We start from the raw sequence: 22,357 nt of genomic DNA, 5'->3' as shown, positions 1-22,357 counted from the left end.
CTCGTTCGTCTGTGTAGATTGAACCGCTGTTCACAGCTGACAAGAATCGCATACACACAAATCGCCGTGTGTAAATGAAACGAGCAACACCAAAAGGGAATGTGAAAAATCGCGTCGACAAAAGTTTCCGTGTATAAACACAGTCTTATACCATGTTCTGACCGACAACGGAAACACCTTGAAAACGAGTTTTGGGATTGTGGGCTGAAGGCTGTTCACACCGACTGTTGGTGTCTTCGTTGACATTTCTTACATCCTTTGTTTACAGTTTTGCTGCACAAATACAAAACCAAAATACTTTTCCTTCAATTTCTTTTCATTAACAACCTTTTACTTCCACGCTTATTTTATTTTGGTCAGCCAATGAACAGTAAATCCGAAATGGCTTATTAAAGATGATAAAATATGACTTCCACTTCGATAAATAATCGAAAAAAACGAGTGCAGACACCGATTGGAATGAGTGAAAAGTGAGTTTTCAAGTGGTTTTCAGCGAAAACTTGTTTTTGTTTGACAGATTTTACATTGACGAAAACATAAGTTTTAGGTCGAAAACCAGTTTTAGCAACGAAAACATGTTTTCGATGTCGGTCAGAACATGGTATTAAGAGCATCATTCACACGATCTTTCTTTTCGTTTACTTCGACCTCACTGGATCCGCCTACACGTAGCAATGCTACACCAGAAGCCAAACGGGCTAAGCGCTCCTGTAGTTTTTCTTTTTCATATTCAGAGGTTGTTTCAATTATTTGATCGACACGACGACTAAAATCCTCTTTTTGCCCTTTCCTTTGAGTAGTACAGTATCATCTTTGGTAATAACAACCTCTCCAACTTTTCCAAGGTCGTTTATTTGCATATCTTCTAACTTAACCAAATTAGCGTCATCACCAAATCCACTCGGAATTTCTATCTAAAGCTATTTCACCAGAAGGTGCAGTGTTCGATAAGGAATGCATAGCATTGTTGTTGTCAACAACAGCGGAATAGCTAAAAGCAGCATTAGTTGCCGGTCGTTCTACAGACGTAACCGGGGAAAGAGCAGCATTGGATTCTATGCTCTTAGCAGATGTAATATGACGTGTAGGCGTAACAGAAGCGTCAGTAGATTCTGCACTGCTAGATATAGCAGAAGATACAGCTTGTTGATTCTTTCTGGCGTGAGAGATAGCACCCGACATAACAGTGGCGCTGTTTTCAACAGCAGCAGCCGATTCACTCGGGAGGGATGAGTGAATGTGGATTAGAGTGATGACACCTTCGCTCGGCTTGGCAGGCGATAAAGTAGACTCGCCCCATGATGCAATAATACAAGGTGGTATCAGTTGGGACAGCTCGATTTGACACTACCTTAGCTCAGTAGAATGAGAAGAAAAACGGGAAGAAATGAATCCCCATATGGGGGAAAAATGTAAAATTTCACATTTTCTCCTTAACAAAATTTGCGTTTTTATAGTATATTCGTTATGAAATGAAATAAAATAAGATAAAATACCTTTTTAAGAAAACAAAGTGTGTATACTGAGAAAAAATAGACTTCAGACTTTTTCTGTGCACGAGTTTTACTGCAATTGATGTTCCCAGCATTCGTAATATTGAGAGCTTTTGTTAGAATTTTTGAGAACAGCTTCTGGTGCATTGATTTCATTTACAGCAGATTGGTTATATGCATTCAAATTATTTGTGGTAGAATGCATAGAAGTTATAAGATTTTTTAGAGCATCAAATTGCTCCGACAAGCAGTGTTGCCAGAACTTTTTGGACGAACCGGCTAAATTGGCAAATAAAACCGGCTAAAAACGGCTAAAATGTTTCAACTAAATTTCACATGTTTTATTTAAATAAATCACGAGTAAAAACACTATTTCTTGGAGAGAAGTTACAAATTCGAGCCGGAAAAAAAATTTCCAGCAAGAATTTGCATTATTGTGGCACATGGTAGGATTTTTTGAATAAACAAGTTCGTTAAATTTAAAAATTTGCAAACTGGAGCGATTTGAAAATGAAAAATGTAAGTTAATACTTGTTTACTTAATTAATTTAGTTAATTCCAATGATTTGAAAGGTACTCGGCAAAAAAACTGTATTCTTAATCGGAATGCAATCTCAACCAGAGTCGATATAGTAAACCCGACAAAGAAATTGAAACGTATGTTGAAGAAAGTCGGACTGACAAGATATTTACACGTAGATCCTGTTTTTTGTCCCTATGAAAGAATTTTAAAAATTCTTTTGTTTGAAATGCAACCACTAGCTGGCAGAAAAACTTGCAAATTTGCGTTCGTACAGAAAATTGCAAGTTTTCTTACTATCTGATATTTTGAGTGACAATTCTCGCTGGATTTTCGACGAACAAACCTATTGTCTTCCCTACAAGGCCTTCTCAGACTGACCGATTCTCAATACACTCAAATAGAAACCAATACACATAAAAAACGCTGTAAAAATTTCCCTTCTATTTTAAGGCAGTAAAACAACGACCTTAAGTTAACATCAACCGAGGCCATATGTTGACAAGGGATGCAAAATCACAGTTACACAAAAGAACTGGTCAGATTTTTCAGAAATCCCTTCAATTCTGATGTAAAATATGATGCCAAAAGACTGCAGATATCTCACTTAGATTACCGGTCATATGACCGGCAGATGTCTCGTAGGATTCCCAGAGAGTTTTACTTTACATAGAAATTTGTGTTCTTTTATTTTCATTTTGACTCACTTCAGTGTTGGTTCCTTTAATTCAAGTTGGCATTCGGTTTTTGGAATTTAAATAAGTTCTCAGGAAAAAACTTTGTTTAAAAAAATACATACATATGTGTACATACTGCTTGAAAATATCAATCTTTCCCTTACCTTAAACCTTTGGGAGTGGGCAAAAATTATGTTTTGTAATTTAGGCACTATATACAAACACAAACGCATCTTAAGTGTCTTAATAGTGAAACAATTTCTTATTTTCTAAGTTTGCGAATAAAACTTCACACTTAAAATTAAGACATTTATAACAAACATTTTATGAAGAAAATCTCTTCTTCGTTTAAAATAAAAATAAGCGAAATCGGCCCAATTTCATACAACCCTGCCTGACATGAAAATTTTCTCCACGATAAGACTAGTAGCCATTTCTAACAGATTTTGGGTCGCTTAGTCAAAAATGGAAACATTATATACATTAGACTGCATCACTCCCCATACAAAAAAAAATCGCTACTATTTTTCCATTGGAATTATAAAATCTATTATATTTTAAGACGTCCACCAAAATATTTCGGAAAAATATTAAGATTTAAGTGAGCTGGACCGATTTGAAAATACCTCCAAAAATGGAGTTTTTTATGAATAAAAATAGTTTCTTAAAGATTTTTTTTGGAAACAATCCTCTCAAATGACAAAACGGCTTAAGCTTAAAAAATTTGGAAATATTTTAAAAAAATTTTAAAAATTTTGAACGGAATCGTAATGATGAGATTTTTGATGCTGTTTTTTAACAGCATCAAAAATGTCATTCTTACGATTCCGTTTAAAAGATTTTTAAATATTTTTATGCAGATTTTTTAAGCTTAATCTGTTTTGTCATCTGAGGAGACTTTTATTTATTTATTTACAACAATTAATTATAATACATATTACTATAATATTATAACTAATTAAAAAAGGAAACTTATGGGTACTAGTTGCATAGACCATCGACCCTATATTAAAAGCGAAATTGAATTAAGCTTAGTGTACATATGTATATGGAAAAAATAAAATAAAAAAGAAAAAAATTTCTATTCATTAATTATACGAGCGATGCTTTGCCTTATATAAGGTGGTATAACTTGGCAGATTTAAGGAATGACGTGACAATATTAATATTCGAGGAGTTTATATCTTTAAGTAGCGAAGACGGTGTTTTTGAGTTGAAGTGTTGACGCCTGATGTTGTCCAGTGACTTACAGTCATCCAGTAGATGTGTAACGGTTGGGGTTAGTCCGCATCTTGGGCATATTGATCTATTTTCTCCGGTTAAGAGGTGTGAGTGTGATATTTTTATGTGGCCAATTCTCATACGAGTTACCACACTGCAGTCGCGGCGATTTAAGTCGGCTGGGAAGCGGATGCTGTTTTTGTATGGGTTGATGGCTTTATATGCGTGGTTGAAAGACGACCACTCATTTGACTCCACTTCTTGGTTGATCATTTTTATTTTGTTGAAAATATCTTTTTCAATGCCAGGTACAATCATGTGGCAGGGGCGTATACTAGCGTTTCTGGCAGCAGTATCAGCAAGCTCGTTGCCGTGTATTCCTTTGTGACTGGGAACCCACATCAATTTGATTTTTCTGGGAGATTTGACACAAATCTCGCGTATCTCGGCGAGTAAACTATTGTTACTGTAAATATTTTGTATTCCCGAGAGGGTTGATAGGCTGTCAGTGGCTATGACAAATTTTCCTTTGTTGGACTGCGCATATTTTGCCGCTTCAAATACTGCGACTGCTTCAGCTGAAAACACTGAGTAGTAGGATGGAAGTATGCCTGTTGATATGTGGGCTCCTTTGGAATTGATGACAGCGAATGCCGTGATTCGCTTTTCGATCCGTCTGTATATAACCATTGCCAATTGTTTGCGTTGAGTTCAGCTGCCTCTTTCGCGAATATTTTTTTGTAAATTGCAGAGTTGGTAGTTGGTTTGCTATACTGCTGGAGTACCGTGTTGAATGATGAATGCTTTAGCAGCCAGGGAGCTGTTGGGCTGATTCTATTACGCGAGCTCGTAGCAATGTCGTATTGCTTGCAGAGAGATATACTTCTGCGTAGGGTGGATGTCACCTTAAACTTTCGTACGCTCTTAGCTGCTTTCTTTACGTCATTTCGAAGAATGGTGTTGGTTGTGCACAAAAGTTTTGGTATGAGTTTGAGCTTTGTTTGTAGAACTCTTTCGGAGATTGATGGCAGTCCCGCTTCAGCTAGTATACATTTGGTGGGGCTGGTTGGAAAGGCATTAATACTCCGCCGGGCAGCCGTATGATATGGGGATTGAAGAAGTCGGATGTTTGACTTTGCACACCATCCGTATATCGGTAACCCGTAATCGATCTTGGACAGCATAAGAGCCTTAGTCACTTGTGTTAATATTGTCGGATGAACCATCGAGCGCCTGGAGCTAAGGAATCTAATTATGTTGAGGCGTTTGTTTAGACTTTCTCTCACGTACTTACAATGGTGCTTAAATGTATACCTTTTATCAAAAATTACACCTAGTAGTTTAAGGTTGTCAGTGAATTCAATAGTACAATTGTCATATATCAATGGAGGATAATTGCAGTGGTGTTTTTTACAAATATGTAAGATTTTACATTTATTAATCGCTAAAGCTGCTCCTGAGAATTTGCCCCATTCTTTGATATCACATAGTATTTTTAAATATGTATTGTTTAAAGCTACTGTATCATTTATCTTGCTAAAGAGCAAAGCATCGTCTGCATAAATAGACACTTCAATATTTTTGTGTTTAAGAATCACATTATTTAATCGTTCAAATGCGATCATAAATAATACCACTGATAGTGGGGATCCCTGTGGGATGCCATTGTAAAATTTATAAAAATCTGACAGTGTGTTGTTTACTCTAACGCGAAAGGAACGTCCGGTCATGAAAGCCTTTACTAAATTGAAAGTCTTTGGACCCACACCCCAGCTGGCGAGTTGTTGAAGTACAGCATGCACCCCCACGCGATCATAAGCTCTTTCAAAATCAGTAGCCAGAATGGTTACATGATTTTTAGCTGAAAGAGCGTCAGACACGTAGTGTTGAAGATGCAACAGAGAATCCATGGTACAATGTTTTGACTTGAAAGCGGTTTGATTAGGGCTGATAAATTTATTTTTCGTTATGTACCATAGTAGTCGTTTTGCGAGCATTTTCTCAGCGACTTTGCTTAGGCATGATAGTAGTGATATCGGCCGGAAACTATTTACTTCATGTGAGGGTTTGTTTGGTTTCGGTATAGGGACTACGATTCCCGATCGCCAGCTGTGAGGGTAGCTGCCTTTGTTTAACATAAGGTTATACATCTCAAGAAGTTTAATTTTCGCACTTTGTGGCAAATTTTTTAGCATTGGATAGGAAATGCGATCATAACCAGGCGTTTTACCTTTTGCACTTTGTAAGGCTAATTCAAGTTCTGTGAAAGAAAAGTCATATTCTAGGTGCTTCGCAGATAACGTTAATCTGCTGGGATTATATCTCTGCGTGAGTATTCTGTTTTGGTTTTCAACGTATTCTTTAGAGACATTTTCATCTTTGGAGTACTGGGACCAATGGCTGCCAAAGGCATTCGCTATTTCGGAAGTGGTGGTGAAGACTTTTTGGTCTTTTTCCAGTGATACTATAGTGTGTGATGGGATACCGATTATAGATTTTATGTCATGCCAGACTTTTTTTATGCTAGACGTAGGTGATATTTTGGCCGAAAATTCTTCAAAGGAAGCACGTTTGGCAGCCTTTGCTGCTTTTTTAAAAATGGCATTGGCTTTCTTGTATGAAATTAAGTTGGGTATGGTCCCAGTTTTTTTATAAATACTCCAACAAGTTTGTTTATCTTGCCTTAATTTATTTAGCTCTTGGTTCCACCAACGCACTGTGCATGTCTGGCGGCAAGGTTTTGTTTGAGGGATTGATTGATTTGCAACAGTTTTAATAGCTTTGGTAATTCTTGCCGCAAGAAGGTTGACATCAGAAGTGGTTGCGAAAGTGAAACGCTCTATGCAGTTCGCCTGGTATTTGTGCCAATCAGCTTGGTCAATTTTAAATTTCACCGATATTGCACGTTTTTCAGTTTTAAATTGAGTCTGAAAGGTAGTGGTTATCGGGTAGTGATCGCTACCGTGAAGATCTTTCGATATTTTCCATTCACAGTTTGGCATGAGACTGGGTGTGACTAAAGTCAAATCAATATGGGTAAAAGAACTGTGCGTAGATAAGTGCGTGGGTGAACCATTATTTAGTACAGCTAGATCGGCTGAGAGGAAGACATCTTCTAGTATTTTGCCCCTAGAGTTAACGTCGTGCGAGCCCCAGAGTGGGCTCCAGGAGTTAAAATCGCCAGTCAATATAATTAGCGTACTTATTGGTGTCAAAAATTTAAGCAGTTCTCTGGATGAGAAACTTTGTTGTGGCGGTATATAGCTATTGAGCACAGTCACTTTAGGATTAAGGCGTATCTCAATCCCCAGTGTGCATATGGTAGAGTTAATATTTAAAGCTTCATGTGGGATATGTTTTTTGATTAGGATACCAATGCCTTGTTTAGCACTTAGGTTCGTATCTAAGTTACAAAAATACCCAGTGAAGTTGTTCGGGCAGAAAAAATTACGTGTATTGAAAGGAAAGTGTGTTTCTTGTATACATATTACGTCGGGATTTTGTTCTTTTATAATTAGTAGTAGTTCGTGGTAATTATTGTTGTAGCCGTTCATATTCCATTGTAGTATAGAGATACACATGGGAGGGAGAAGGGCGTTATAAGTTGTTTTTTCCTAAGCAAGAGAGTTCCCCATTGGAGAATGCCGCAGAAAGAGATGCGCAATCGTTGTCATTAAGTTCTTCTGTAGGAGAGATTGATATTGGTGGGTTTAGAGAGACGAGGTGTGTATTGTTATCTTTATTGTGATCATTGGTTTGCGATATTATTGATATTGAGTGTGGTGGATATATTGTGGTGGAAAGAGAGCTGATAAACTCATCTACGATGTGTTGCTGCGTAACAGGTGTTTTTTGTTGAGTGAAATTTTGAGAGTTTGGTATGTTCGGTGTTATTGAGAAGGGAGAAATTGGGTTCGTAGTTGTTGTGGGTACTAGTTTAGTTTTGTTTTGTGTGTTTGCTTGGCTTTGAGTTTGCTGTTTTTGTGTGTCAGCTGCAATAAAGGAGTAGCTGGCGGTATCAATGGGTTTTGGGGCATTCGCTCTAAAGATTGCTTTTGCTTCACGCAAAGTACATTTTTTTGTTGTTTTGATTTGTAGGATTTCTTTTTGTTGTACAAATTTTGGGCATTGCCTTGATGAGGCGGGGTGCTCTTGTGAGCAGTTGACACATTTAGTTTGTGTGCAGACGTCGGGGACGTGGGGAGGGAGACCACAATTGACGCATGTGGGATTGTTTCTGCAATGTTTTGCAGTGTGCCCTAAATACTGGCATGATTTGCATCTCATTGGATTGGGAAAATATGGACGAATTTTTGCAGAATACCACGAAATGTCAATTTTTTCTGGCAAATTAAAGAGTTCAAAAGTTAAGAGGACTACTCCACTTGGCTTTGGTACTCCATCGTTCATTTTCATGAATTTATACACACCTGTCACTTTTTGGGAGCTTAGTTCCTTAATGATTTCTTCTTCTGGTATGTTGATTAAGCAAGGCGCATATACGGTACCTTTTACAAAGTTCAATGATTCGTGAAGTTTGCAAGCAATTTCACAAATACCAGTCAGCGAAGTTGCTTTAAGAAATTTATCAGCGTCCTTATGTGAGTCCACCAGAACGAGTAGGTTGCCGTCTCTTGTGGGTGTAATTTTTTATAATATTTTTTGTAATGAGATGTAGGCTTCGGTTCACCGCAAAGCAGGAAAAATCTGTAATTTTCTTTTCACAATTTTTCGATGTTACTACGATGTATTTGGGTGTTTTAGTTGTTGGATTGGGTAGGTCAGGGAAGGATAAATCTAGTCTTTGTGGCTTTTTACGTTTTTTTGCTTGGGGACTTTCGGAAAGCATCGCAAACCGATTATCCCCAAACGGGGAGGCCCCGGAGGGCATTTTGTGTGCTTTTGTACTTAATTAGTATTTTATTCGTTAAGACAATAGACACTTGAAATTGTAAATTTCACTTGGCGTGACGAAAAACACGTGCGTTGCTTTGGAGTTTGACTTTGAAATGACACTTGCACTAAGAACTTGCGCTTGCGATCAAAGCCGAGAGAGAAGCTACCGACGTCTGCTCACGATGAGTATTAGTCGATGACTGTCTGAGGAGACTTTTTTCAAAAAGTTCTTTAAGAAACTATTTTTATTCATAAAAAATTACATTTTTGGAGGTATTTTCAAATCGGTCCAGCTCACTTAAATCTTAATATTTTTCCGAAATATTTTGGTGGACGTCTTAAAATATAATAAATTTTGTAATCCCGGCGGAAAACCCGCACCTTTTTTTGGTGATGCAGTCTAATATACATATTTGAAATTTAAGAAAACAAGGCAAATAGCAAAATCGGCTAAAAACGGCTAATTTTTTTCTGCAAAACGGCTAACAAATCGGCTGCCGGCTAAATCGAAATTTCTCCGGCTGTTTGCTATCGCAACCGGCTAAATCTAGCCGGAAAACGACTAAAATGGCAACACTGCCGACAAGTCTTTTAATTTAGACTCAAAGGCGTTGGAAATTAAGTTGATGCTAAGCTTTTGAGTAACAGCAACTGCATCGAGAGCTTTACACACATTCCCACGACAGCCGGTTCTACGCACCGGAATGACTCGCGTTTCACCCGACCAAGGGCTGTTGTTTCGGCGATCTAACCCCGTTTAGGTCGGCGAAGTATCTCAGAAGTTGTCCGTCCATAGGGCAACATTCACTACGCATTCTCCTACTCAGGGCTGGCATCGAGTCAAACCCTGGGCCAGAAATATACACCTGCTGTGTATGCCGAAGACGATTACACCACAACTCCACCTCAGTCAAGTGTAATGCCTGCGAGGGGTGGATTCACCTCAGGGTCTGCTCGGGACTACGGACACACAGACAGTGGACCACGTCTTACGTGGCCCCCTGTTGCTCAAACAGAGCAGCCTCCACGGCAAACGATAGTCCGCCCGTGCAGCCCCACACGCTCACACAGCAACCACACACAGTCGCCACTACACAACAACATAATAACACCACAGACCGTACCATAGCCACCACAGACCACATAACACACACAACTGCACCACCACCCACACGCCGCCGCCAACAACTCCTGGTTCCCCCTACAATCTGCACGGTATGTCAGACCAGAATATTCCGTAATGTGACATCAGTCAAGTGCAACACCTGCCTTGGCTGGTGCCACTTTAGGGCATGTTCAGGTCTGCGTACCACGCGAGATTGGAGGGGGAATTTCGAGGGCCCGTGTTGCGCTGCTCGGTCGCAGACGTCAATTGCGACGCCCCCCACCACCACCACAGGGCGGCAACCACCTCAGCAGCACACACAGCCAACGGCGGCAAGAACATACACCTCACTCACACCCCACATCACGACACGTCTCCCGAACCACATGAAGCTCCTCCAATTCAACTGTAACGGGCTACAGAGCAAGATTGAGGAGATAACCGTCTTCATGTGTCGGCATGGTATATTAATAGCTGCGGTCCAAGAGACGAAGCTGCACAGCAATTCAACTTTGTTGAATTGCGCCGGGTACAACGTGCACCGTCGAGATCGTGAGCGAGATAATGGTGGTGGCTTAACGTTCATCACGCACCACACCGTGCAGTATCGTCTTATCGAAGCAGACATCGACCGCAGGGATACCACCCTAGAATGTCAGGGCATCGCTATCCGGTCAGGCGATGTCGAGCTCGAAATATTTAACATTTACATACCCCCTGTCACCTGCTGCCCGGCAGGATATCACCCTGATATAGGTGCGCTCCTCAGAGGTGAAAACCGTATGGTAGTAGGTGACTTTAATGCGCACCACGATCTTTGGCACTTAAGCCTGTCAAACGATCGTAGGGGAACAGACTTGGCTGAGCAGATAGACGATTCGACATTCTGCACAATGAACGACGACGCACCCACCAGGATTATGGGTAACTGCAGTAGCTCGTCAGACATCACAATAGTCAGCGCTGGTCTGATAAACAGCATAACGTGGCGACCTATGCTGACTCTAGCATCAGACCATCTACCCATAGTCATCTCGATTGATAAACCAACCGACTTTGCCTCCGCCAAACACCGGACCTATATCAACTTTTCCAAAGCTGATTGGAAAGGTTACGCGGAGTTTACTGAAAACACCTTCGCAGCGCTCCCCACACCAACCGACGTCCACCTCGGTGAACGTAAGTTCCGCAGGGCTATCACTGCTGCTGCAGCTCGCTTCATACCGGCAGGATGTATATCGGACCCACGTCCAAACTTCCCTGCCGAAGCGGCTGTTCTAGCTGATGAGCGTGATAGCCTTCGTCAGGCCGATCCCGGAGATCCCCGTATCAGGGATCTCAACGCGGAGATTCGGCAACTTGTAAACGTACATAAGCGGAAGAAGTGGGAGGAGCACCTGAAGACTTGTAATTTCACCTCTGGTGTGAGCAAGCTTTGGTCAACCGTGAGGTCATTGTCTAATCCGACGAAGCACGACGACAGAGTCGAAATTTCCTTCGGCGACCATGCTTCGTCGGACCCGGAGCGATGCGCGACAGTTATACTGCATCCTCCGGTAGACAAAGCCAAGCGTCGAGTGACCAGAAGGCTGCACAAACTGCCAACAAATTGTGCCCGACTTGCTTTCACTTGCGGTGAAGTTCAGGTGGCCATCGGGAAGGCGAAAGCCTCCAAAGCCATGGGTCCCGACGGAATATGCATGCTGATGCTGAAAAATTTGGGTCCTGCGGGGGTAGCGTACCTAACGGAGGTCCTCAACCTGTCAATGGCCACTCTCATCATCCCAGACATCTGGAAGGTGGGGAGAGTGGTCCCACTGCTCAAACCGGGGAAACCCGCCAACAAAGGAGATTCGTATCGTCCGATTACACTCCTTTCCCCGGTAGCGAAGACACTCGAGGCCTTGCTACTCCCGTACTTCACAAACCACCTGACCCCAGCGAAGCATCAGCATGGTTTCCGTAAAGTGCACAGTACAACAACAGCACTTAACGCCATAAACACTCAGATAACTCGTGGCCTGAACCGCAACCGTCCCTGTGAGAGAACGATTCTAGTAGCGTTGGACTTGTCAAAGGCGTTTGACACCGTCTGCCATTCCACGCTGCTAGAAGATATAGAGGCCTCCTCTCTCCCACAGAGGCTCAAACGGTGGTCGGCAAATTATCTGAGTGGTCGACATTCGTCGGTAACATTTAGAGACAAAACGAGTAAGCAGCGAAAAATAAAACAGGGGGTTCCTCAGGGTGGTGTCCTTTCCCCGCTACTGTTTAACTTTTATATTTCAAAGCTCCCTCAACCACCAGAGGGAGTCTCGATTGTCTCCTATGCCGACGACTGCTCGATCATGGCGACTGGGAATGGAATTGTGTTTGAAAGTAAACGGCTATCTCTCCGAACTTTCTCGCTTCTTCACTGCAAAGTGTCTAGCCCTCTCCCCTACGAAATCCTCCGCGACCCTGTTCACAACCTGGACGAAGGAGGTCAGGCTACCGCTGGGGATTCACGTCGATGACACACCAATTCCGACGGTGAATAACCCCAAAATACTCGGAGTAACGTTCGACAGCCTGCTCTCCTTCTCTGCGCACTCAACCGCTATTGTCAATAAAGTACAGAGCCGCAACAAGGTCCTTAAGTCGCTAGCCGGCAGTACTTGGGGCAAACACAAAGAAACGTTGCTCGCAACATACAAGGCAATAGGCCGGCCGGTTTTGAACTACGCAGCGCCAGTGTGGTCGCCAGGGACTAGTAGGACGCAGTGGACGAAGCTACAGACGGTACAAAATACGGCACTTAGGACAGCGACGGGATGCCTCCTGATGTCGCCAGAACACCACTTGCACGGCGAGGCGCAAATGCTCCCAGTTAAGGAGCACAACATAATGCTCTGCAAGCAGTTCCTGATTGGGAGCCACAGAAGTGGCCACCCAAACAGACAGCTGCTTGCAGAGGAGCCCTCGCCTAGGCACGTCAGGAGGCATCTATATGAACTGACGGACGAAGTCCAGAGGTTCATTAAGCAACCTCTGGACCCGACAGCGTACAGACAGGCCCTGAGCGGCATTCACAGGGACTCAGTCTCGAGTTATGTAGACTCTAGACCTGTGAATGCCGTTCTAGGCATACCACCCCCGGACATTGACGAGACAGAGCTTCATCTGCCTCGGGAGACACGCACTACACACGCTCAACTTCGCTCCGGCTACTGCAGCAGGTTAAACTCCTACTTGAGTAGGCTGAATGAGGATGTGCCGAACGAATGTCCGGCATGCGGAGAGACACCTCATGACTCGAACCATCTCTTCGCATGCCCGGAAAACCCGACAACCCTAACGGCCCTGTCCCTGTGGACAGATCCCACAGAAGCTGCACGCTTCCTAGGGTTGCCGTTAGTGGAACTTGACGACAACGACTGAGATACCAACCGATCTGGGCGGGGTTGTTGTAGCCGCTACAACAACAACAACAGAGCTTTACACAGTTTCTTCGTCAAAAACACACTCTTCACATAGATACATCAAGTGACGATTGGTTTTAAGCAAATTCATGTCGTCAGGCACGACGGAAAATTCTTTTACAAAATCCATTGCACGGCACCAAATTAGCATCGATTCTCGAAAAAGATTTAGTGCATTTACCACAAAAATTGTCCATAATGACCAAAAAGAAATTCGTACATCAGAGCGTATATAAACACGTCCGCACACGGTAACGGTTAGTACATTTGAGCAAATTTATTTGAAGCAAGTTAAAAGCAACGCGTATCAATTACAGCTGATAGCGATAGACGCCATAAAAGAGATCCGGATCAACGCTGCCGTCTGTTTACGCTTTAACAGAGGAAGAGGAAGGCCTCCTCTGCGTTGGAAAGACTTGGCTTCACTTGGCATTTCCAACTGGCGTCAGTTGGCACAGAAGAGAAATGACTGGCGTGTTGTTTTGGACTCGGCCAAAATCGCTTAGGCGGTTACAGCGCCAATAAAGAAGCATAAAAAATTTGAACCATTTGAACCGAACCGAACCACGGTTCAGGGATATGCATAAACCGATTCTTATACCGGTACAAGCTTTTTCTAAGTTTTTCGAGCCACTGAACCGAACCGCACCGATTTTTGGAGCGGTTTACAGCCTTGTTATTCTGGGTCTCTGGATTATTCTGTTTATAATAATACCCTACAAACTCTTTCACAAGTTACGAGAGCCGCTTCTCTTGCCCTTATGCACTAAAACTGCTTTAATACGATGAATATAATTTATAATTTGTCCGTTTAATAACTACTAAATGTACCTCAATATTTTACATATATAATATGTAAAATTGTAATATATTTAACAATGGAATAATTAACATAGCAGATATTTTACATCATCCCCCCCATTCCGCCCATTCCTCCCATTCCACCCATGCCTCCCATTCCACCGAGACCTGGGCCAGAATCTTCTTTAGGTATTTCAGTTACAACAGCTTCGGCTGTAGTGAGAAGTGAAGCCACGCCTGAAGCATCCGTTATTGCTGTGCGCACCACCTGCAAACATTTATTATAAGTTCTCAAAGTTTCCATAATCATATACGTATAGCTGTACCTTGGTTGGGTCAATAATACCCTTCTCGATCAAATTTCCATATTCTGCCTTTAATGCATCATAACCGAAGTCTCCATCTTTCGTTTCAACCCTAGCTACAACCATAGCACCATCAACGCCAGCATTTTTGGCGATAGTCATGCAAGGCATCCTAAGGGCACGGCGAACAATTTCGATTCCCAGATCCTTTGGAATATAAAATAGTTGAAATTATAATCAAATTAATATAAAAAACGCAAAACTCACTTGATCTTCGTTAGATCCCTTCAGTCCTTCTAGTACTGGGATACATCTTAGGAGCGCAGTGCCGCCACCAGGGACTATTCCTTCTTCTACTGCCGCGCGAGTTGCATTAAGAGCATCATTCACACGATCTTTCTTTTCGTTTACTTCGACCTCACTGGATCCGCCTACACGTAGCAATGCTACACCAGAAGCCAAACGGGCTAAGCGCTCCTGTAGTTTTTCTTTTTCATATTCAGAGGTTGTTTCAATTATTTGATCTTTAATTTGATCGACACGACGACTAATATCCTCTTTTTTGCCCTTTCCTTTGAGTAGTAAAGTATCATCTTTGGTTATAACAACCTCTCCAACTTTTCCAAGGTCGTTTATTTGCACATCTTCTAACTTAACCAAATTAGCGTCATCACCAAAAACAATTCCACCTGATGCTATAGCCATATCAGTAAGTGTAGACTTACGGTTATCACCGAATCCTGGTGCTTTAACGGCTGCGACTTGCAAACCGATCTTAAGGCGATTTACAACAAGTGTACTTAGTGCTTCGCCATCGATATCTTCAGCAATTATAACCAATGGCTTACGTTGTGAATTAGCTAATTCAAGGGCAGGAATAATGCTCTGCACTGACGAAATTTTCTTTTCTGATAAAAGAAGTAACGCGTCCTGGAATTCCACCTTAGCTCCCTTAGATGAATTGATGAAATATGGAGAAATATATCCTCTATCGAATTTCATTCCTTCAATTATTTCCAGTTCATCTGAAAGGGTTTTGCCATCTTTGACGGTGATAACGCCGTCCCGGCCAACTTTCTTCATTGCTTCACTAATGAGATTTCCTACATCTTTGTCTCCATTAGCAGATATGGTTGCTACTTGCGCGATCTCTTCGGGGGTATTAACTGGGCGAGACATTGTTTTTAAATGTTCTTTTACGGTATCCACAGCTAGCATAACACCCCGACGAATTTCGACAGGATTAGCACCTTTTGAAATTTTTTCAAATCCTTCCTTCGCAATTGCACGTGCTAATACGGTAGCTGTAGTTGTGCCGTCACCAGCCTCCTCATTTGTGTTATTGGCCACATCTTGAACAAGTTTTGCGCCAATATTTTGGAATTTATCTTTCAACTCGATTGATTTAGCAACGGTTACACCATCCTTAGTAATTTTTGGTGAACCCCATGATTGCTCAATGATAACATTTCGACCTTTTGGACCCATAGTAACTGCTACAGCATCAGCCAAAACATCCACACCTTGCAACATAAGTGCACGCACTTCTGGTCCAAATTTAACATCCTTGGCAAACCCGCGGATCATTAATTGGCGGTGAATGTTGGAACGAGCGAGTCTGAGCGATAAACGCAGCATCTGAAAGAGGAAAAAAAATTTATTTTTATTAATTAATAATCCAGAAAGTATTACATTTCATACAGATTACAAGGAATTATACAGAGTTCTGAGCATAGGAGTATTAGATGCATAATGACTTCTTACCATCTCCAAAGAGAAAGGGACGTGATTTCTTAAACAGCTCTGTGGCACAGAGAAATGGGCAGTCTATGACACCACGTACTAAGTTGTAGACAAAAGTAAGGGAGAAAATAGTCCACCTACAATCAAATGGCTTAAGATTAATAAGTAGACATCTACTACGTTTGGAGGGAATAGGGTGAACACACTGCAGAGAACGAAGGGCAAAACGAACAAACGGATCAGAAAAGTCTGTGTGGTAGGAAGTTGGGATAAGAGAGCGGGATTTTGAGAAGGTGACATGATGACACTTATTTATATTTAACTAGCAGACCTGGCGAACTTCGTCCCGACCAAAATTAATTTTTAATTGAAACATTTGGTTCAACGTTTTCGCCAGCAATTCACGTTCACGTTTGGTTTTGTGGTCGACAGAACGAATATCCTTCATTGCCGTCTTAAATCACCTGACGAAAGCGTTATGCCGGCAACAATGATCCCGTTCGATGATAAATCGTCTTTGAATCTGAATACAGTGAAACCCGCTTAAGTACCCACCCGCTTAAGTAACCACCATTTTTGGGCACCGTGAATTTTTTAATGTAATCTGAAGAAAATCCCTCTCTTAAGTACCTCCCCGCTTATTTACCCAACCCGTCTAAGTACCTAAATTTTTCGTAACCAATTTACCATTTTACTTATAATTTTCCCCTTTTAAGTGCTTTTAAATTTTTAAAATATTTACATATTTTGAAATTCACACAATCGATATTAATTGCCACCGTCAGTGTAACAACAAGCAAGTTCCAAGTGGCTAAAAATTACCGCGGATTTTTTAGAATTTTTTGTCGCATTTGCTTGCATATAACGAATAAATACAATTTATTTTTATGAGAGAAGAACCGCAGCGCCTTCGGCAAAAAAAATTCTATAAAATCAACGGTAATTTTTTGCCACTTGCAACTTGTTACTCTGAAATCGAATGGGGTGACTTCTGAGAAAAAAATTAGCAATTTTGACAAAAACTTGATGAATTTTCAGGGCCAAATTTACAGTGCTTAGTTCACTAAGAATCGGCAGAATTTTGTACTGAAAATCTGTATTTTAATTGAAAAACCTTAAAAATTAATAAACATAAGCGGCAAACAGTACCATTTTGAATTTGGTCGAAATTTGTGTTTGTATAAATATTTATAATCAACGACTTTTTAAAGAATTGAATTAATGTAAAATAGACAAAACATTTATCTATTTTTTAATAAAGTTTTTCTTTATGTGTTTATTTGTTTAAATAATGTTACGATCTTGGTTTTAAAAGGCGTATACTTTATTAATTGTTCATGTTTTATTCAGGGATTTATTTATGAAGTTAAAAAGAAGTTGTAACTACACCAATAATTATGTTCGCTTAAGTACCCGCATCGAGGCACTTAAGCGGGTTCTTTTAAGTACCCAACCCGCCTAAGTACCTCAAAAAGCTGACATTTTTCGTGAGGTACTTAAGCGGGTTTTACTGTGGTATAATTGGTGGCAATTTCCAAACTGGGGAGTATCATTGGTCCTCAGAAATCTAATACCTTAATGTCTTACAATCGTAAGCATTCATCAAGAATTGTCTTTATTCTTTTTAGTCGCCGTAAAGCAATGACCGCAATGGTTCTGATGGTCGATTTAACGGTGGTAATTTGACTTTGATTCCTGGTGCCTCCGATTGACTTCACTTGACGATTTTTAGCAATTGCTCGGCTCCAGCGCCCCCCTTGTGTATGTTTTTTTATAATAGTGTTACCAATACATAAATATATATCTCGAATATGAGTCAAATCGGATCACAAATACGAATATTGAGTAATAACTCGACTCCAGCGACTCCTGGCGTTTTAAATTGTGAACCTAAACTATACAGTGACCTACTCAAACACATACAAAAATTTCATAAAAATCGTTTCGCTCGGGTAGAAGGCGTTCTTATACTGAAACTGAGTGAAATACAACTTAACTCCATACTTAAAATTTGGTTAAAAGTTTAAAATTTCGGTCAAATTTTGTCGAATTTTCCTAAATTTGAATGAACAATAATTCTAAAAAAAAATTAACGAAAAATTTTATTATGAAAAAGATTGCAAGTATTAAAAATAACACTGTACGGAGACTTATTCTGGTGGGTGTATACATTTACGGATAGGTAAAAGTTTCAATATGTTAAGAAGACGCCACGCCCCCTTTTCCAATAGCCCCCACTTTTCTCCATGAGTATGAGGTTGATTCTCAGTACCAAGTTCCAGGACTCTACCACAAATACTTCCAGAGATATACGGTATGAAAAATTCGATACGTATGGGTGATGTCACGCTCCCTTAATATATCGAAAGCCTGCAGTAGGTGTCCAAAATTTAAAAAAAATTGGTACAGCCGTTCGCGAGATCACCTCTTATAAAGAGGAGCTTTTTTTTATATATTTAGTATAGATAACACAGGCAACACTGATTTTTATGCGGCAAATTTTAAAGCTGCCGGGAGTTCTAGCTTTAATTTAAGCCTAAGTGAAAGGTTCTATCACCTTTTGTTTCCTTACTAGAGCTTCTCAAATATTGCAAAAACTGCGAATTTTTGACACTTTAACCACGTTTTTCTCAAAATCTAGAGCTGATGCAAACTTTATACTTACGGATTCGTAATCAGCACAAAAAAGTCTATCTGTGGCCAGTGAAAAAAATAGCCAATATCGGAAATAAGATTTTTTCGAATAGATCCACTTAACGGGAAAAGGGATCCTACAGTGTAATCCATTTATAATGGACTCGCTTAAGATGAAAACTCTGTTAATATGTACCTATTTGTCAAGTCCTAGTTCAAACATATGAAAAAAACTCAGTTAAAATAGACTCGGTTATAACAGACTACGCCTATAATGGATAAAAATATCGGGTTTTGTCCATTATAACCAAGGCCAAATAAAACGTAATAATCTCTGCAATAAACAAAGTTCGGTAATTCCCCGAATTCAGTAAAGAGAGGCAACTGTATCCGCGAGAGAAAATGTCTATATACTTAAACAAAGTTCATTTGTTTACCGAAATCTGTCAAAATAGGCAATCAGCTTCGTGACCGTTTGTTGGGTTTTGATCTGTGTTTTGTTCACTTTAAGAAAAATGTCGGAACGGAAAAACGGGCATTTACCTTGCATGAAAAGTATACGATTTTGTATTTATACACGGACATTATTTCTTTATTATTTAAAATTTTTATATTCTAATAAAATATGCACTCGGTTATGATGGACAGTTTGACGCGGTCCCGCTGAGTTCATTATAACTGGATTGCACTGTATATGCTAATCTAGGAAAAAGGCTACCTACGTACCAAATTTCAAACAAATCGGACCACAAATAAGATTTTTTCGAATACATCGTTCGTTATGTTTATGCACCGAATATTTCATTTATTTCATTTTCATTTATTAAATGTATAAACATTAGTACAATAAGATATAATCTTTTATAGTACAACAAATTGCTGATTTAAATATCCACAGAGAAGAAAAAAAAAGGACAAAAAAAGATAAAAACAATATAAGTATGTCATGAAATTAAACAAAAGCCATATAAAATAAGCAATATACATACAGTCACTCACAGAAGTATTCGTAATTTATTACACTGTGAGACCAATGGTAGGGGTCAGTGATCGGGAAGGGTTCAAACTACCGGGGAAAGTTATATCGGTAAAAAAGAAGTTATACGTGTTCCGGCGTTTCGCTGGGTCACGTCTAGGAATCGAGATATATCGATTTGAAGTTAGTAACTATCATATAGGGGAAATTGTCACCTTTGGTGGTCTTTTTTTTGACATAACTCGAGAACCACTAGTCCGATTTTGCTCAAACAAATTTAAAAAAAATTAAAAATTACAATTCCTTTAATCTGTTCATATAACGTTTTTCTATATAGTCAACAGTTTTGCCGGTAAAAATAAATGTATGAAGAAAAAAAATATTTTTTGCGTAAAATATTAAATTTTTTTATTTTTTAAATTCATAAAAAATCCAAAACGGAAAAAAAGGCAAGTCGTATTACTTTCACGCAAAGTCACATAACCTTTAAGCAAAATGAGACATAGATCATGAAAATCATCATGAAAAGGTGACAATTTCCCCTATATGATAGTTACTAACTTAAAATCGATATATCTCGAAACGCCGGGCCACGTATAACTTGTTTTTGACCGATATAACATTTCCCGTTGGTTTCATCCCATCCCGATTTTGACTGTCGCATAGTGTTATTATTATTATTATTATTTAGTACTGATATGAATATCAGAACTAATAGAATTATATGAGCATTGGCTGCCGAGGCCATCAGCTCTACGTTGCAGAAATGAGTTGTGTTTATATTTGTGTATGTGTCACGTAGTTTTAGTGGTTATATGGTTAAATCAATAGTTTTAACGAAATTAGCGAGTATTGCTTGTTTTGCTTCTTCGTATAGAGGGCAATCGTTGAGGATGTGTTGCAATGTTTGGAGTGAGTTACAGTTTTCGCAGATTGTTTGGTTTTCTCTTTTTATGAGATATACATGTGTTTGTGTTGTGTGCCCAAGACGGAGTCGAGAAAATATCCTGGTTTTAAAACCGTTTACGTTTTTGGGGTATTCCGGAGGAACTAGATCTTTGTTGAATGCTGAGTAGTGAGGGTGTTGGTGGTTTTGGTATTCCGTTTTTGACTTTGCTTTTAGGTGTTGGTGGATGTGGTGTTTTATGTCAGTTTTTTCTATGTTTGAAGCGGTGACGATGGGACCCATACATGCGAATTTCGCAGCTTCATCGGCGTGGGAGTTACCTTCGATACCTGCGTGTCCTGGAACCCAAAGTAGCTTAACGTTGTTGACGTTTTTTATTAGTATATCCCTAATATTGTTGATGGTTTCCCAGTTGTAACAGGTGGGATATCTCACCGCTCGTATGACTGACAGGCTAGCAGAGCATATGACCACTTTTTGCTTTTTATGAGTACATAGCGCCAATGCTTAGATAAGAACCAGATTCGGTCGTAACGCTAAACGCTGTTGAGTAATTTGTTTTGGAGCCATCTGTGTAAATGATAGTCCATCCGTTATTTTTGAGGTCGGTTGTTTTTTGTAGAAACAGTTGTTTAAAGGTGGAGTTAGGGGTACTGTCTTTTTTATATCTATTTAACGACCAGTCGCATGACGCCTGATTAATTTTCCAAGGAGGGTTGTGATTATCTATTGCCCGGAGTTTTGGTACAATATCGTATTCGGTGCAGAGTTGCAGCACTCTTGATATTGCTGGGATCGTCCTTAGAGCTCGCTTGTTTGACACCAGTCTTTTTGCATCTTTGTCTATTATTGAGTTGGTTTGGAAGAGTATTTTTGGAATCAGTTTGGCTCGAACAGTATGTATTCGTTCTTCAAGTTTTGGTAGGCTAGACTCGATTAACAGATTTGTTACTGGGGTAGTGCGGAAGGCAAAAAGGGCAGCTCTGATAGTGTGATATGTGCTCTTTATGGTGTTAATGCTGGTTTTGGAAGCTGAGCCGTAAAGAAATAAACCATAATAAATTTTGCTGATGATTATTGCTTTTATGAGGTGTATGAGGGTGTTAACGTGCACATATCCTTTGTATGAGAGATATGAAATGAGGTTGACTCTAGGCAGTAGTGCTTTTTTTAGTGTAGATAGTTGGCGATTCCAGGAGTAGTTATTGGTGAATATTAATCCCAGAATTCGGAGTTCTTCAACGTTTCGAATAGTATTGGTACGTAGGGTTATGTTGTGGTTGTTTGCGTTACATTGGTGCTTTTTGCAGATGTGTATTTTTTTTTGTTTTGTCGAAGGATATCTTCGCTCCTGATGTTAATGTCCATGCATCTATTTCTTTAAGGGCGTTCTCGAGTACCTGATTGGATTCATTGTTGTTTTTGATGTTACATAGGATATATAAATCATCTGCGTATATGCAGTGAGAGATGCCATCATTATTTGAGAGGATTGAATTGAGATCGTTGAAAGCTATGGAGAATAGAAGAACTGAAAGGGGTGATGTAGCATAAGCACATCGCCCTTTTTACTTTAATTGTCATGTGCACATAAGTAATGTATAAACAAATAGGAATG

The 22,357-nt window shown here is 40.1% G+C and overlaps 1 protein-coding gene across 1 annotated transcript in view; it reads right to left on the bottom strand.

The window, feature by feature from the left end:
- Nucleotides 1–14,154: 14,154 nt before the first annotated feature.
- The window catches only part of LOC118734147 (heat shock protein 60A), a gene marked incomplete at its 5' end in the record, with an annotated part of 65,893 nt that continues 57,690 nt past the window's right edge, over nucleotides 14,155–22,357 (bottom strand). Inside the window, 3 exon segments of the mRNA XM_036463861.1 lie at nucleotides 14,155–14,442; nucleotides 14,501–14,686; nucleotides 14,747–16,117. Of these exon segments, the coding sequence (XP_036319754.1) occupies nucleotides 14,278–14,442; nucleotides 14,501–14,686; nucleotides 14,747–16,117 (1,722 nt within the window). The 3' untranslated portion in view covers nucleotides 14,155–14,277.

The sequence above is a fragment of the Rhagoletis pomonella genome, unplaced genomic scaffold (genome assembly GCF_013731165.1).
Source record: "Rhagoletis pomonella isolate Grant_MI unplaced genomic scaffold, Rhpom_1.0 Rhpom_scaffold_00002, whole genome shotgun sequence".
NCBI classification, from domain to species: Eukaryota; Metazoa; Arthropoda; class Insecta; order Diptera; family Tephritidae; genus Rhagoletis; species Rhagoletis pomonella.
The sequence above is the reverse complement of the archived record's forward strand: the minus strand, read 5'-3'. Positions and strand labels throughout refer to the sequence as shown.